We start from the raw sequence: 13,150 nt of genomic DNA on the forward strand, positions 1-13,150 counted from the left end.
TAACCCAGCACCAAGTATCTGGGTTGCAATCACATGACCATGGGGAGACACAAGTTAAAATTTTACATAGAAAATTATAAGTTCTCCTCTCCCTTCTTCAATGCTGTTGTAAGTGAATGGTTGTAACTTGACTCCCTGTATTGTTGCATTATAGCAATAGCACTTAGACGTATATACCGCTTTATAATGCTTTATAGACCTCTCAAAGCGGTTTACAGAGTCAGCATATTGCTCCCAACAATCTGGGTCTTCATTTTACCTACCTCGGAAGGATGGAAAGCTGAGTCAACCTTGAGCCTGGTAACATTTGAACTGCCAAATTGCAGGCAGCCAGTAGTCAGCAGAAGTAGACTGCAGTACTGTACCACCGAGGCTCATGCTGGTTGGGCTGCCTATAAAGGGAAATTCAAAATATAAAATGGACCAGCTTAGAGAAGACTGCTAGAGAAAGTAAGCATTAATTACCAGGAATTACCAGCAGGAAGCACACTTTGTTATCATAGCTCTGGGGATGACGGAATGAACAATTCAGATATTTGCACCATAACAGATTACAAGTGGCCCTCAACTTATGACTGCAAATGAGCCCAAAATTTATGTTGTTAAGTGATTTTTGCCTCATTTTATTACCTTTTTGCCATGAATCTGGTCTTCCTGTTGATTTTGCTTGTCGGAAGGTTGTAAAAAGTGTTCACGTGATCCCTGGACGCCAGTGGTGGGTTTCAAAGTAGTTTACCACCAGTTCGGTGGGCATGGCTCGGGCTCACTTTGTGCATGCGCAGAGGCTTTCCTACTCACCTACAATCCTGCACGCTCCTTGCGTCTCCCACAGCTGACACACGGCGCTGTGCTGTGCAAAGCAGCTGCGCTTCAAAAGCAGGACATAAAGGTGGGAGCCCGGATGGGCCTGACAGCTGAGCATCTTAAGAGAACTGGTTTGGTCTCCGTTGCTGTCAGCGTTACCGGTTCAGCAGAACCAGGGTGAACCGGTAGCATCCCACCTCTGCTGGACACTGTAAATTGTCAAGCATCGAAATGTAAATCACCTGACCATAGGCATGCTGCAATGGTCATAAATATGAAAAATGGCCATAAGCCACTTTTTCAGTGCTGCTATAACTTCAAATGATTACTAAGCAAGTTGTTGTAAGTTGAGGACTAGTGTTGTGGCCCGGCGGTGGCTAATGGAGCTGGCAGTAGAATCAGACACTGAGGAGGATGGGGAGGAACATGGGCCAGTCCTGGAGGTTGAGGGAGGCTCGGATAAGGGCTCTGCATCAGAAGCAGAGATAGGGCCAGGGCAAGCTGGCAGTTATCAGCGGCCTTCAGAGTTGGACAGCAGTGAGGCAGGGGAGCAGCTGGAGCCAATTCCCAGCCTGCGCATGTGCAGAGCTGCCAAAAGAGAAGAACAATTACAAACTAAGGGTTGACATGGGAAGAATGCCACAGGTGAATGGCTCCTCCCATAGGGATTAAAAGGAGCAAAATGGGAGGGGGCTTTTCTAGGAAACAAATCTGAAAATATTTACTTGGCAGCTCTCCAGGCTAGATAAGGTCTATGCTCCTAATTAGACTGTTTGCCAGGCGTTTGGCTGAATGTAAATGCAAGTAATTCACCTTTGTTTAATAAAAGGGGTTTTGCCAGAGGACAAAAAGTCTGCTTAGTACTTTTTGGGGAAGCCTAGGTCAGAACAACTACCTGTACAAGTAACAGGTAGCAACCTAGCACAGCACTGCAGCGCCTCAGACAGTCCTGAACCTTTTTGAAGCTCAAATGCATTTACTTAAACTGTTGTTGAGTACCAGACAGGTGGAGCCCCAAGTTTACATAGATAGTAGAAATGAGAATGGAAACCCTCTTCTAAAGCTTTATTCTACATATAGTCTAATGAGTTTAACTTTGCTCAGGGCAAGGAAAAATGTTCTCACCCACTCCACCCAGTTACATTCTACAGTACTTATCCTTAGTTAAATTATGTGCTTGCTTTGTGCGGCCCTGTGCCTAGGTTTTGCAAAATAACGAACGAGAATGAAAACCTTGGAGTCATGAGTTTTAGCTACATATCTTCCCAAGTATTCTGAATTAAGGAAACAGATGGTAGCAAAAATGAGGGAACTTCCACTGAGTAAGAAATTCTATGCCTTTAAAAAAAAGAAGGTAAATGGGTGTTAGTCTAAATTGTTCTCAGAAGATCTCCCAAAAGGAAATTGTATCATTTCTCTCTGTAAATACTCCCCTGCTAAGCCACTCTTGCTCCAACTCTTGGTATTTAACTTACCTCTACTGTCCTGTAGTGTCTCACCTTGTCTAATCCCCTGAGCACAAGGTTCATCATCATTTACTTTCCTGCTCATAACATTTTAGCATTGGTTTTTGTTTTTATTTTACTTTTCTGATAATTTACTGCATGTGTTATCTATACCTTGCCAATTGCTTATCATTCTAATGAGAAAATAGGTGACCTTGTTCATTAGTATATGAGCTACTTACCCACTTCCTATTATCTTTGTATTTCTTCCTCAAACTTTTTTATAAGGCTATTTTGCCATGGAGGTACTCAATAATATCCTCAATAAATTATCATGTCAAAATGGATAATTTGACTTAGATTCTGATAAACAATTCAGAAGCTAAATCGATGCTATTCTTTTTTTAAGCAAGTTCTGTTCTCTTTCTGACCTTATATCAAATTGCTTGATTTGTCCCTATAAATCAGGAATGATTTGTCATTCTTTGAATCTTATTTTACTTTATAAAACCCTGGCAAAAGAGATGTACTATCCATTGCTCCTTTTTCCTGTAGACTGTGGATAAAATTCAAGGTTTAAGTTTGATCTTGAAGTCTAATATGCCTTGGGCACTGCACATCTCAGCATTTATCTTCAGTTCTCAGTATAATTGTGTCAGTGGCCACGCTATTTTCTTGACTGTACTACCTATGATTCAAATTTACAAAGAGGAGGTTGTGCCTAACAATTGCAGAATGTTTTCTCCCAGATGTTCATGGTCCAGTGCCTTCCTGGAAGAGTAGTAAAATTTTCCTCCTTAATTCGCCTAGTAAATGCCAGCCAGCCAGCCAGGCATTTATTTTGTTTTCAGCTTCCCTTACATTTCCTGGGAGTTATCCATTCTAAGTCCTTTGAAGAGTCAAGATAAATGTCAAACAAATCTAGGACCTGGCTTCTGCATATTTATCTTTAAGAAATTTGCCCCACATCCCTTTTAAGAGGCTTGAAGCCACCAAGATTCAGCAACATGAATTCAGATTGCCCAAGTATTTTGAATCATTATTCTACCTTTTAGCATCTTTGTTTTTGTCAATATTATGTAGCACTGCAATTTCCTTCTTTGCCCAAGAACTGTGTATTGAGTAATCCTGACCTTAAACACAGGCACAGGCACACACGTGCATCTGACCGTCTGCTTGTTTGGAGCGAGCAACAAATCCACTTCTCCATCCCCAGATTTACTTTGGTTGCTAATAATCTTACGTGTTTGTGTTGTCCCCAGTATCCTTTGTTAGTTACAACTTGTTTTGCAAGTTTGCTGTTCCAGTTTTGTCCCGGGTTATTTATGCTACTTGTTCCTTGATAACCTGTTTTGCTTTTTTACTTCCTTCAAGTTACCTCATGATGTCACAGCATTAAAGGCTTCTTCATGCTTTACTTTTATCTTCCCAGTTTCTTGTGTCCCTTCTGATTTCAATCATTTAGATATGAAATAGAAGAAAACAGGAAAACTTCTTGCCTGCCTCTCTCCCTCTCCTGTCTTCCCACCCTCCATTCCGTTGCCCAGAGATATAGTTGAAGACAGGCACAATGTGCTGCCTCATCTTCAGCTGTGCCATAAGTACTGCAGCCACATTCCATTCCAGATCAGCTTGTCGTCTTACCAGGGACACTAGGTTGCTCCATATAACTCCAGGGAGGCCTAGCAAGGATCTTGCCTCCATCCTTTTAAGTGATAGCAACAAGTAGTTAAGAACCCAAGAAGACAACTAATTTGGTAATCTGGTGTTAGCTACCCCTTAATCAAAATCCAGTTTTTATCCTCAGTGATAAATGGCATCTGAGGAGTTTGACTGCTATAATTTCTGTCTGTTCAATAGACCTTCCTCAAAACCCTGACTCATATGTCCTTGTACCTATTATATACCTATTGTATTCCTAGTATGCCATTGCTATCCTCACTTGGGATCATAGAGAGGTGTTGTAAAGATACAACTCCTAAATCAAAATCTAATTTCCCATTTCCCAAATCTATTCTGCCTCTCAGCTTATGAAAGTATTTTCTAGCTTGGCTCTTCTGCATAGTCCTTGCAATCTAGTAAAGTTAGGCTTTTCAAAGTTGTTCTTAACAAGTTATTTTACAAGCTTTAAAAATAACAGTTTTATTTATTTTTTCTGGTGAAACTTGTGTTTCACATCATATATAATCAGAAACTATATATACAAATCAAGAACAGTGGCTGCCAGTTCTTCTTTCCCCAACTTCAGCATTTATACCGTGAGAAATAATCATGTCCTCCCCCAATTCAAAACCACTCTATGTCTCATACATAAACTTGGTGCTGCCTTTATGAACACTTGTCAAGTAATCTTTGAAGATAAATTGCCAGAATGAATTTGACAGTTCCAGTCCAGGAAAACCCCAATGCGCATGTCTTTCTTCAGCCATTGCTATTAGAGGACTATAAATGTTCTCTATGGTCCGACATCCCATTTACTTTTTACTGAGTCACACTGACCTTTTGATCTGTGGCTGAATCATGGACTAGCAATTTTTTTAAGACAAGTAAAGCAGGATACCACATCCTGCTTTTATGAGTAACTTTATTTTAGCCCACTCACAACTTCACAAGTCCAGTTGGAAGCACATGCTGGATTTTGAGGCAGGAGCATATATGAAATATAGGATGTTTGGTGTTCCATTGCCTAAATCACAGGTGTCAAACTCGTGGTGTCACGTTGCTGTCACGTAACGTATCATGGCGTTTTTCCTTCGCAGAGCTGGAGTGGGTGTGGCCTGCTCATGACACATCTGGCCTGCAGGCTGCCGGTTTGACATCTAAACAAAATCACTAAAGTAAAACAAGCTGATACCAAGACTAAAATATAGTGACATGCAGCCTGTAATTATTCATCACACTAAGCCATAATTTCTAACTTAGTGTCATTTTAACCCAAGTGTGATTTCACAAATCATAGTTAAAATAAGCCATGGTTTAATGTGAGTGGACCTAGCCACAGTGTTACTCAGGGCCATCAATCTGATGACAAAAGAAAAGGGTAGTCAAAGTGTGTTTACAAAGTCACAGTATCCTACCAACTCTAATCTGTTGGAAGAAGGAACATCAGCAAAGTCAATAAGCAATCAAAGATCCTTCAGATTTTCATACAACAGAATTCAGAGATAATTATGGCTGAAAGGACAGCAACTTTACAGCATAGTTTGTGCATTATAGTAAGCCATAAGTGTAAAGCCCGAAGCATTTACCCAGAGCTTTTGAATATTATTACTAAATTGTTAAACTTTCATATGATCAGAGGGAAAACTTGACTATATGGGGAGTAGCCATATTTATTTATTTAAAATTGAATCAAAATTAGATTTTATTCTGACTACATCTACTGTTTTTGGGAGTATGGTCCCCTCAAAATCAAGAGCAGCCGTAAACTCAGGAAAACTTTGGCATATGTATTGACCTATAATGGGTAAGTTTATATCATGCTCCCCACACACAGACAAAATGCCTGATAATTTAGCTTTACATGTGAATCACTCAGTTAAGCAAGAGATGCAAATACATTTTAAATGGGAAACTAAACTCCTATTTTGTATAGCTCTATTGCTCTTCTTTACAGATGCAGGAATAAAAACGTGCTCTTGAAAGTCCCTTAAAATTGTTTGTACATTGTGCATAGCAAAGATGGCGGTGATGATCTAAACTTGTTTAGATCTGACACTATATTCTCATTATATAAAACTTAAAGCATTTATTAAGCTGCCTCACATTTCTTCTTGTGTGTCCTGTCAGATGCACTCCCTGAAGTAAAAGGCATCAGGAAGCAAATAGTGCGGCAAAGAAAATGTACAAGGAACATATTCTGAAGCAGAGAAACCAATTGTGATGAGCTCAAATTGTGTATTGTAGTTTGCTTCTTTAGCAATTTAGTTAAGATTTACATCGTCTTTCTTTTTGGAGCTCATGGTAGAGTATATAAGTTTCCCTCTTATTTTTCTGCACAACCCCCACCCTATGAGAGAGGTTGGGATGAAAGAGAACTAGCTCCAAATCACCCATCGATATCCACAACTGGAGAAGGACTTAAACCTGGATTATCCCAGTGCTACTCCCAACACTTGAACCACTGCACTACAGTGACTCTAAATACCCAGCCATCTAAAGTTTCCCCCAACTATTATTAGTGAAATAGAGGTCTGGAGCATACAGCATATTAATTCGTATAGTTTGGTTGACTTTGTCTTAGCATGTTGCTTGAGTCCAGGCTATTGTGTTTGTTCAGTTCATGCCTTAACAATGCCTAAAACAAGTTCCCCCACCACATTAATTCACTAAACAGTTTCTATATGTTGTGTGAAATCAACTATAAACACATGTCTCTAGGCCAGTGTGTGAACCCACTCCATTTTTTGTTATTCAACAAGCTGTGATTAAATTAAGTCTAGCTTAGAGAAATTGGTGAATTCAGTCAGTGTCTTCTCTCTCCGGCAAATACTCCTTAGGAAAGCACCAAAATAGAACCTCAACAAATATGTTTACAAGTCTGACGCATAGCAAAAAAAACATTTCTCTTAGATCCTTCACGAATGTAAGAACCACTAACAAATATTTCTGAACAGATCTTCTGGGAAAGGTGCTTTGCTTAGCCAGGCAGCAGGAAAGAACCTGAGAGTCAGAATAGCCTCAATTGCTAGCTCCTCGCTCGAGCTCCCGGACTAGGGATGAAGTAAAACCAGCTAAACAGCTCACTGGGCTGTTTTAGGCCTGGCTTAGCATTTTATTTCTAAAGGAAACTCGATCACTCCGATTATCTGTGTTTGTAGAAGTCCTATATGCTCTCAAGAAACGACTTCTGAAAGGGAGGGGAGCTTGGCGTGCTCTCTCCCCGCCAGCACAAACTCCGTGATATTTACGGAGCAATCGTTGGCGCTGACCACACGAAGATTATCGGCAAGAAGACAGTATTACGGGAAAATTAACAAAAGCCGACAATCCACAACCACGACCCCTTCGACAGTGTCATTCCCCCGCAGCACAAACGTGTGAACCAAGCATTTGTGTTGCCCCCACGGGTTAAGCGCGCTCCACCCAGCCCGCTCGCTGAAAGTTCGTGGCTTTGCGGTGTCTTGGGACATTCCCAGCCCTCAAAACATCGCCCCCTTCCTTCTTTGGCTGGAAATTGACATAGTCCAGGGGCCTTTGCCTGGCAACGTGGGCGGGGGTTCCCGGAATGGAGCCCGAGCAGCAGAAACGCCACGAGGCAGAAACTGCCCAAATATGGGCATCTTCCCCTGCGTCAGCACGACCCCCCCTCCCGCTCGGCCCCAGAGGCTCCACCCATATAGAGCTGAAGTCAGAACTTGCGAGATCAAGGAAGTGAAGCTTAGGCGTGTGGGAGGCCAAGCCCTGGGGCCCTCGGGCGCGCCCCCTCCCTTTCCCGTCCGTGACTCCAACAGCACCGGGGCTTTTAAGCATCAAAGCTGAGATGTTGACATCAAAAGGGAAAGAAATGGGAGGGGAAAGGAAACCTACTCCGAAAACCTCGGGAGAATGACGCGCGGCAGAGCTCCGATTCGGGGGATCACAGAGAAGACACCGGGCGGGGAAGATGAGGAAAGGAAAGAGAGCAAGAGGAAACGCGGTGAATTCCATCGAGCACCTGACGGCCGGTCTAATTAGGTTTCCACTAACAGGCCCATTAGGAAGAACAAACATCCACCGGAAGGGTTAACGACCAGGTACTGCCATCCGGGCGTTCCAGAAATTAAATCTTCCCCCATCTATGTTTTTCCGAGATTAAGTAGGTCGTGTCCATGCCTGTACAGAAATCCACAAAATACTTTTAAAAAAAACGAGTTGGTAAGTTGTGGCACATGAAAAGAGGCACACAGATAAAGTAATTGGAACATGTTTACTTAAATAATTAATAAAAAGTCAAAACACAGACAAATACAATCATGGAGGGTGAACTTGAGGACTCAAAAGTATTAAAAGCGCTAGTAAACAAACCCGCTTCCCCTTGGCCCTTTTGTCCACGCAATGGCCTCTTGGGGGAAGAGAGAGGCTGAGATTCCATCACTTCCCTGACAAACTGTCCTGGTCCCTTTTCTTTCAGTTATAAATTAAATTAAGTCCATTTCTTTTTCTACTGGCATGAAGGAGACCAAAAGGCCAGTTTTCTGGACTCCGTCTCGAGTACCTCCAGTTCCACTGCACCATCCAGCGATGCAGCCGAGAGCACGAGAGCGAGAGAAAGGCGTTTCTTTTAAATACACACACACACGAAATCACGCTCACAGACAGCTGTAAAAAAAAACCTTGTACACACTCAGCACAGATCGAAGTTCTGGATCCACCAGACTGAGTCACAGACGTAACTAGGAAACACGGACTTGGGAACAGAGACGCCTAACGTCAGTCCGGCTCCATGTAAACTTTTGCGTGACAAGTCCGCTTCCCTTTCTCACGGCGGAAAAAGTCTTTGAGAAGAAGGCGATTGGGCCGGTCCCTCACCCCCTCAGAAGGACTGCTGCATCTTGGTTGTCAAGAGGAGCTGGCAGCCGTTGTTCACGTGGTTCATTACTTTCTGCTTCAGCTGCGCGACCTGGTCTCGGAGCGCGCTGGCAGTGTTAGACAGTCCCGCGTTCTCGTTCTTTAAGCTCTTCACCTTGTCCTCCAGCCGAGCGATGCGCTCCAGCTTTCTCTTCCTGCATTTGGTGGCGGCCAGGCGGTTGCGCAGCCGTTTCCTCTCCACCTTGATGCGCTCCTGGTCTTCCATGTTAATGGGAGACACGGGCGGGCTCTGCACATCCGGCACCGTCTGGGGCTCCTCTTTGAAACCCCGCGTGGGGTGGGGCAAAGCTAGGCCGTGAGGCTGCGGCATGTAGCTCAGGTTGGCACTGGGGAAGCTGGAGGTGGTACTCAGGGCGCCGGGAGGGTTATAGCTGGTCAAGTTGGTGTAGATAGGAGGCGGCTCCTGGGGAAGGGAGGCACCGTAGCCGCTGCTGGCCGACGAAGCTGCTACCGCGGCCCCGATCGAGACATTGGGGGGTGGCATGTGGTTCATCTTATGGAGATCGTCCAGCGCCTTGACGAAACCGTCAGCGAAGCCTTCCTGCTCTTCGGTGGCTCCCCGCGGATAGTAGTATTGTCCCGTCGGCGTGGGAGTGGTGGTGATCACGCCGTTGCTGTTCTGAACGATAAGGCGCTCCAATTCCGGGGCAGCCAGCTTAAGCGAAGAGCTCGCCGTTTCAGCCGACTGCTGCTGAAGCGAGCCCGGAAAGTAGGCAGCGGGGCCGTCTTCTTGGCCGCGGAGGTGATGGGGAAGCTGGGACTTCAGGCCGCGGAACGGCTCGGCCGACAGGTTCAAAGCCATGCCCGACTTCAGCGCCTTGTAGTCCTGGCTGTAGCCGGAGAAAAAGGAGTCAGGGTAGAAAAGCTGCTCCATCTTCGTGCACATCAGCCGCGCGCTGGGAGGAGGAAGGGGTGGATACCCGGGCTAGGACCGTCCGAGATGGCTCGGGGCTCACTGGAAAGGCCTTCTCTATCTGCCTGCCTGGGGCGTGGATCGAGTTCTTCTCCCAACGCGAGGAGAGCGCGCTTCCGCCTCCCTCCCAAGCTTCACTTCCAGATTTCAGAGCGAGACAGACACAGAAGGGGGGGAAGAAAAGCTGGTCTTTCCGGCGGCTTCTCCAACCTCCCGCCCTGACTAAGCTCCGCTAGCGAAGATGGTTCACGCTTGTCCCCCACAGAAGGCAAAGCCCACAGGACGAGCGTGCCGGCTTCAAGCCCTCCCCGAGAAGCAAAAGGAGCAGGTACCGTACCGGCCAAGGGAGAGAGCCTCCAAAGCGCGCTGACGCCAACTGTGAATTATCTGGGCTGCAGCGTGCGTTTCCCGGCGCCTTTTATTCTGGCCTTACCCGCGGTGCTGGCGGAAGGGCGCCCTCATTGGCTGGAGAGCGGAGAGCCTCCGCCCACCGGAGCCGCACGCGAAAGGGGAACTGAGCTCATTGCTCGGCAGCTCGTGCTCCAGTAAACAGCCCGCGGGGCGGCGGCGGGGGTTGGAGGACAGCGCGTCAGAGTAACGGGATGGGCGGGAGAGCGAGGAAACCGGGAGCGAAAGCAGAAAAAAAAAGAAAGAAAAAAAGGGTGCAGCCGCGGCGGCCGTGTGAGCAAAGGCACGCACGAAGCAGAGGCGCGGGGAGAGGTGGCGCGTGACGTCCTCTGCGCTGAGGAATGAGCCTCTCTCTGAATTTAAGCGCTGCTTATTTCTAAGCAAGCGCGGGGCATTGTAACCGAGAGGTAATAGGGGCGGAGGGTGGCTTTCTTTTCTTTTTTGAATACAGTTCCCCAGAGAGCGTCGTGGTCGTGCACTGGCGGTGTGTGTGATCTTTGGCATATCATTCCTTCAGCCTAGCCAACCTCATGGAGCTATGTATAAAGAGAAAAGTAAAACAACGCTCATAAGGCAGGCAGCCTTTCTTGGAAGAAAGGTGACAGATCGGAACTGGGTGTTTTGTTTTGTTTTTAAAATGTATTCAAAGGCAGATCAATTTCATTCCCTAAGCGCCAGAAACCCAATCTGATTTTTCAGGATTGCAAGAGTTTTCAAGGTTAGTAAATATCAGGGAAGCATTTTTTTGTGAGAACTGCCTCTGTGAAGATAAAGTGGTTTATCAAGCCTTCTGAGTAAATATTTTGTCGTTAAAATACAGACTTAAATGACAGTTATACCCAACCTCTGATGCTAAATGTCTCTTCTCTATGAAAAATTAATGACACAGTGGTGGATTAAGGCTCACTAGTGCCCTAAGCACTGACAAATCTTGGTGCCCCCCTCCGTTGTACAAACTGTACAAATGAAGCCATATTCTCAACTCTGTGGTGTCCCCTTTGGGCCTGGTGCTTAATGGTTAATACCCCACTGACTGGACACAAACAGTTCAGCCAGCATACTGAGAAATAAATGTATACTCTGAGATGCATTCAAACAGGGATGTACAAATGCCATAAAAATATGTAGAAATAATCCTATGTCAAATACACACATTGAAATCAGAAACCACAGACAAATACCACTTGAAGGCATAGCTCAGACATAGGTTACACCCTGCCATATTCAAAATAAACACAGATGAAGAACTTAGATCTGCATACCACATTCAGATTCCAGAGAAGGAAAAAAAGAAAACATGCCAAAGATAATGTACACACAAAAGCTTTTTTTTACACGTATCTAAAGTGGTCATTAAGATGAAAATGGCTAGGAGTGGATATTAGTACAGTTATCTTAACTACTTGCAATAGCAGGGAATAAGAATGGAAGGGTTAAGTTAAAACTTCCACCCATACATTCAAGAATTTTGAGGGAGAGGACACATACAAGAATCTTCAAAATACAGACCTGTATCAGTTCTGATCCAACCTAGTCACTTACAGCTAGATATACAAAATAGAAAGCCAGACTCAATCCTGATATCTAAATACTCAGAGGGGGATCTATTTCTTCTAATCACAACTATGTATAGGTAGTCCACAGTTTATTTAGTGACCATTCAAAGTTATAAGCACAGAAAAAAGTGACTTACGACCATTTTTCATACTCACAACTGTTGCAGCATCCCCATGGTCATGTGATCAAAATTTATACACTTGGCAACTGACTTATATTTAGGACAGTTGCTGTGTCCCAGGGTCATGTGACCACCTTTTGCGACTTTCTCATAAACAAAGTCAATGGGAAAGCGAGATTCACTTTACAACCATGTTAGTAACTTAACAGCTGTGATGACTCACTGAACAGCTGTGGCAAGAAAGATCGTAAAATGGGGCAAAATTCACTTAGCAGCTGTCTCACTATGCAACAGAAATTTTGGGCTCAATTATGGTCATAAATCAAGGACTATCCGTATTACATATATTCTTTCTCGTAGCCTTTAACATGCTTACTTTTTATATATAGACACATGTCTATGTGTGTATGCATATACATACAGATATAACCACAAGTATTTTGGAGAAACACCATATTAAATATTTTTTCCATTAATATAATAACGTATTTGTCTCCAAAGCCATCATATATTAGATTTAGTCTATCTGATGTCTGAAAAGGGAAAAAATGAGCTAAGTAATTATAAATAACATTTGCCCTCAATAACTTTATTAACTATGAAACAGGTACATTAACATTGAAAGATAGTCATGGAACGAGTATTCAGAGTTAAGTTTAGATACATGTATGTGAATAAAACAGGTATATACAATATATCTAGATATATATGGCATTCATAATTTCACAGCATTTCCCCAGGTAATAACAGAGGCAATTTGAAACAAACTTTTCTTATGCTCTGGCTAAGTGACCGCACCCTAATGGAAACAAACAGTTAAAAGGTCCCCAATTATACTGGCTGGTAGAAAGCAACTACTTTTGTGTCTGACACAAAAACTGACCTTTGTAACAAAAAAGCTTTCTCATGCCCTACCTTTCTTCTTCTTGTAAGAAAGAAACAATCATAAAAAAATTTCCTGTATGGAATATGATTAAAATATACTTGAACTGAGTAAATTGGACTCAACATCTTCAGATACAGAGAGGACAGAACATGTATCCATGTGGACAAGTGTCCTTGTCTATATGGATACATGGTCCAGTAGCAAGAAACAAATGAAAGCTACAGTACAGCACTATGTTTTTTTTAAAAAACAGCGCTATAAATAGAAAGACAATGACAGATTCAGACAAAATATTAAAGTGCAGAAACAACACATAAATAATAAAGTATCTATTGTCGAGGCTACCTGTGAAATCTGGATCATGTGAAAAGTAGAACATGGAAAAACTGGTGCCTTTGAATTATGGTTGTGGAAAAAATTGTTGAGAACAACCGTGGACCACAAAA

The 13,150-nt window shown here is 43.6% G+C and overlaps 1 protein-coding gene across 2 annotated transcripts; it reads right to left on the reverse strand.

Annotated features, from left to right (window-relative positions):
* Nucleotides 1-8,143: 8,143 nt before the first annotated feature.
* Nucleotides 8,144-10,279, reverse strand: JUNB (JunB proto-oncogene, AP-1 transcription factor subunit). 2 transcript variants are annotated; one of them, XM_026681489.2, is made up of 2 exons: nucleotides 10,070-10,279; nucleotides 8,144-9,649 (listed from the first exon to the last, which is right to left on the reverse strand). In XM_026681489.2, exon 2 carries the CDS (start codon nucleotides 9,619-9,621, stop codon nucleotides 8,764-8,766), a length of 858 nt encoding a protein of 285 aa, XP_026537274.1. In that variant the 5' UTR covers nucleotides 9,622-9,649; nucleotides 10,070-10,279; the 3' UTR covers nucleotides 8,144-8,763. The 2 variants fall into 2 exon arrangements, with proteins under 2 accessions (XP_026537274.1, XP_087811647.1); XM_087955521.1 differs by lacking the exon at nucleotides 10,070-10,279 and having other exon boundaries at nucleotides 8,144-9,854.
* Between the last annotated feature and the right edge of the window lie 2,871 nt (nucleotides 10,280-13,150).

This window comes from Notechis scutatus, chromosome 2 (genome assembly GCF_049901735.1).
Source record: "Notechis scutatus isolate UNSWTSFEM ecotype Mainland chromosome 2, rNotScu1.2, whole genome shotgun sequence".
NCBI classification, from domain to species: domain Eukaryota; kingdom Metazoa; phylum Chordata; class Lepidosauria; order Squamata; family Elapidae; genus Notechis; species Notechis scutatus.

Excerpts from the sequence above, each read along its gene's own strand:
- JUNB (XM_087955521.1), bottom strand. The coding sequence starts at position 9,705 with ATGTGCACGAAGATGGAGCAGCTTTTCTACCCTGACTCCTTTTTCTCC.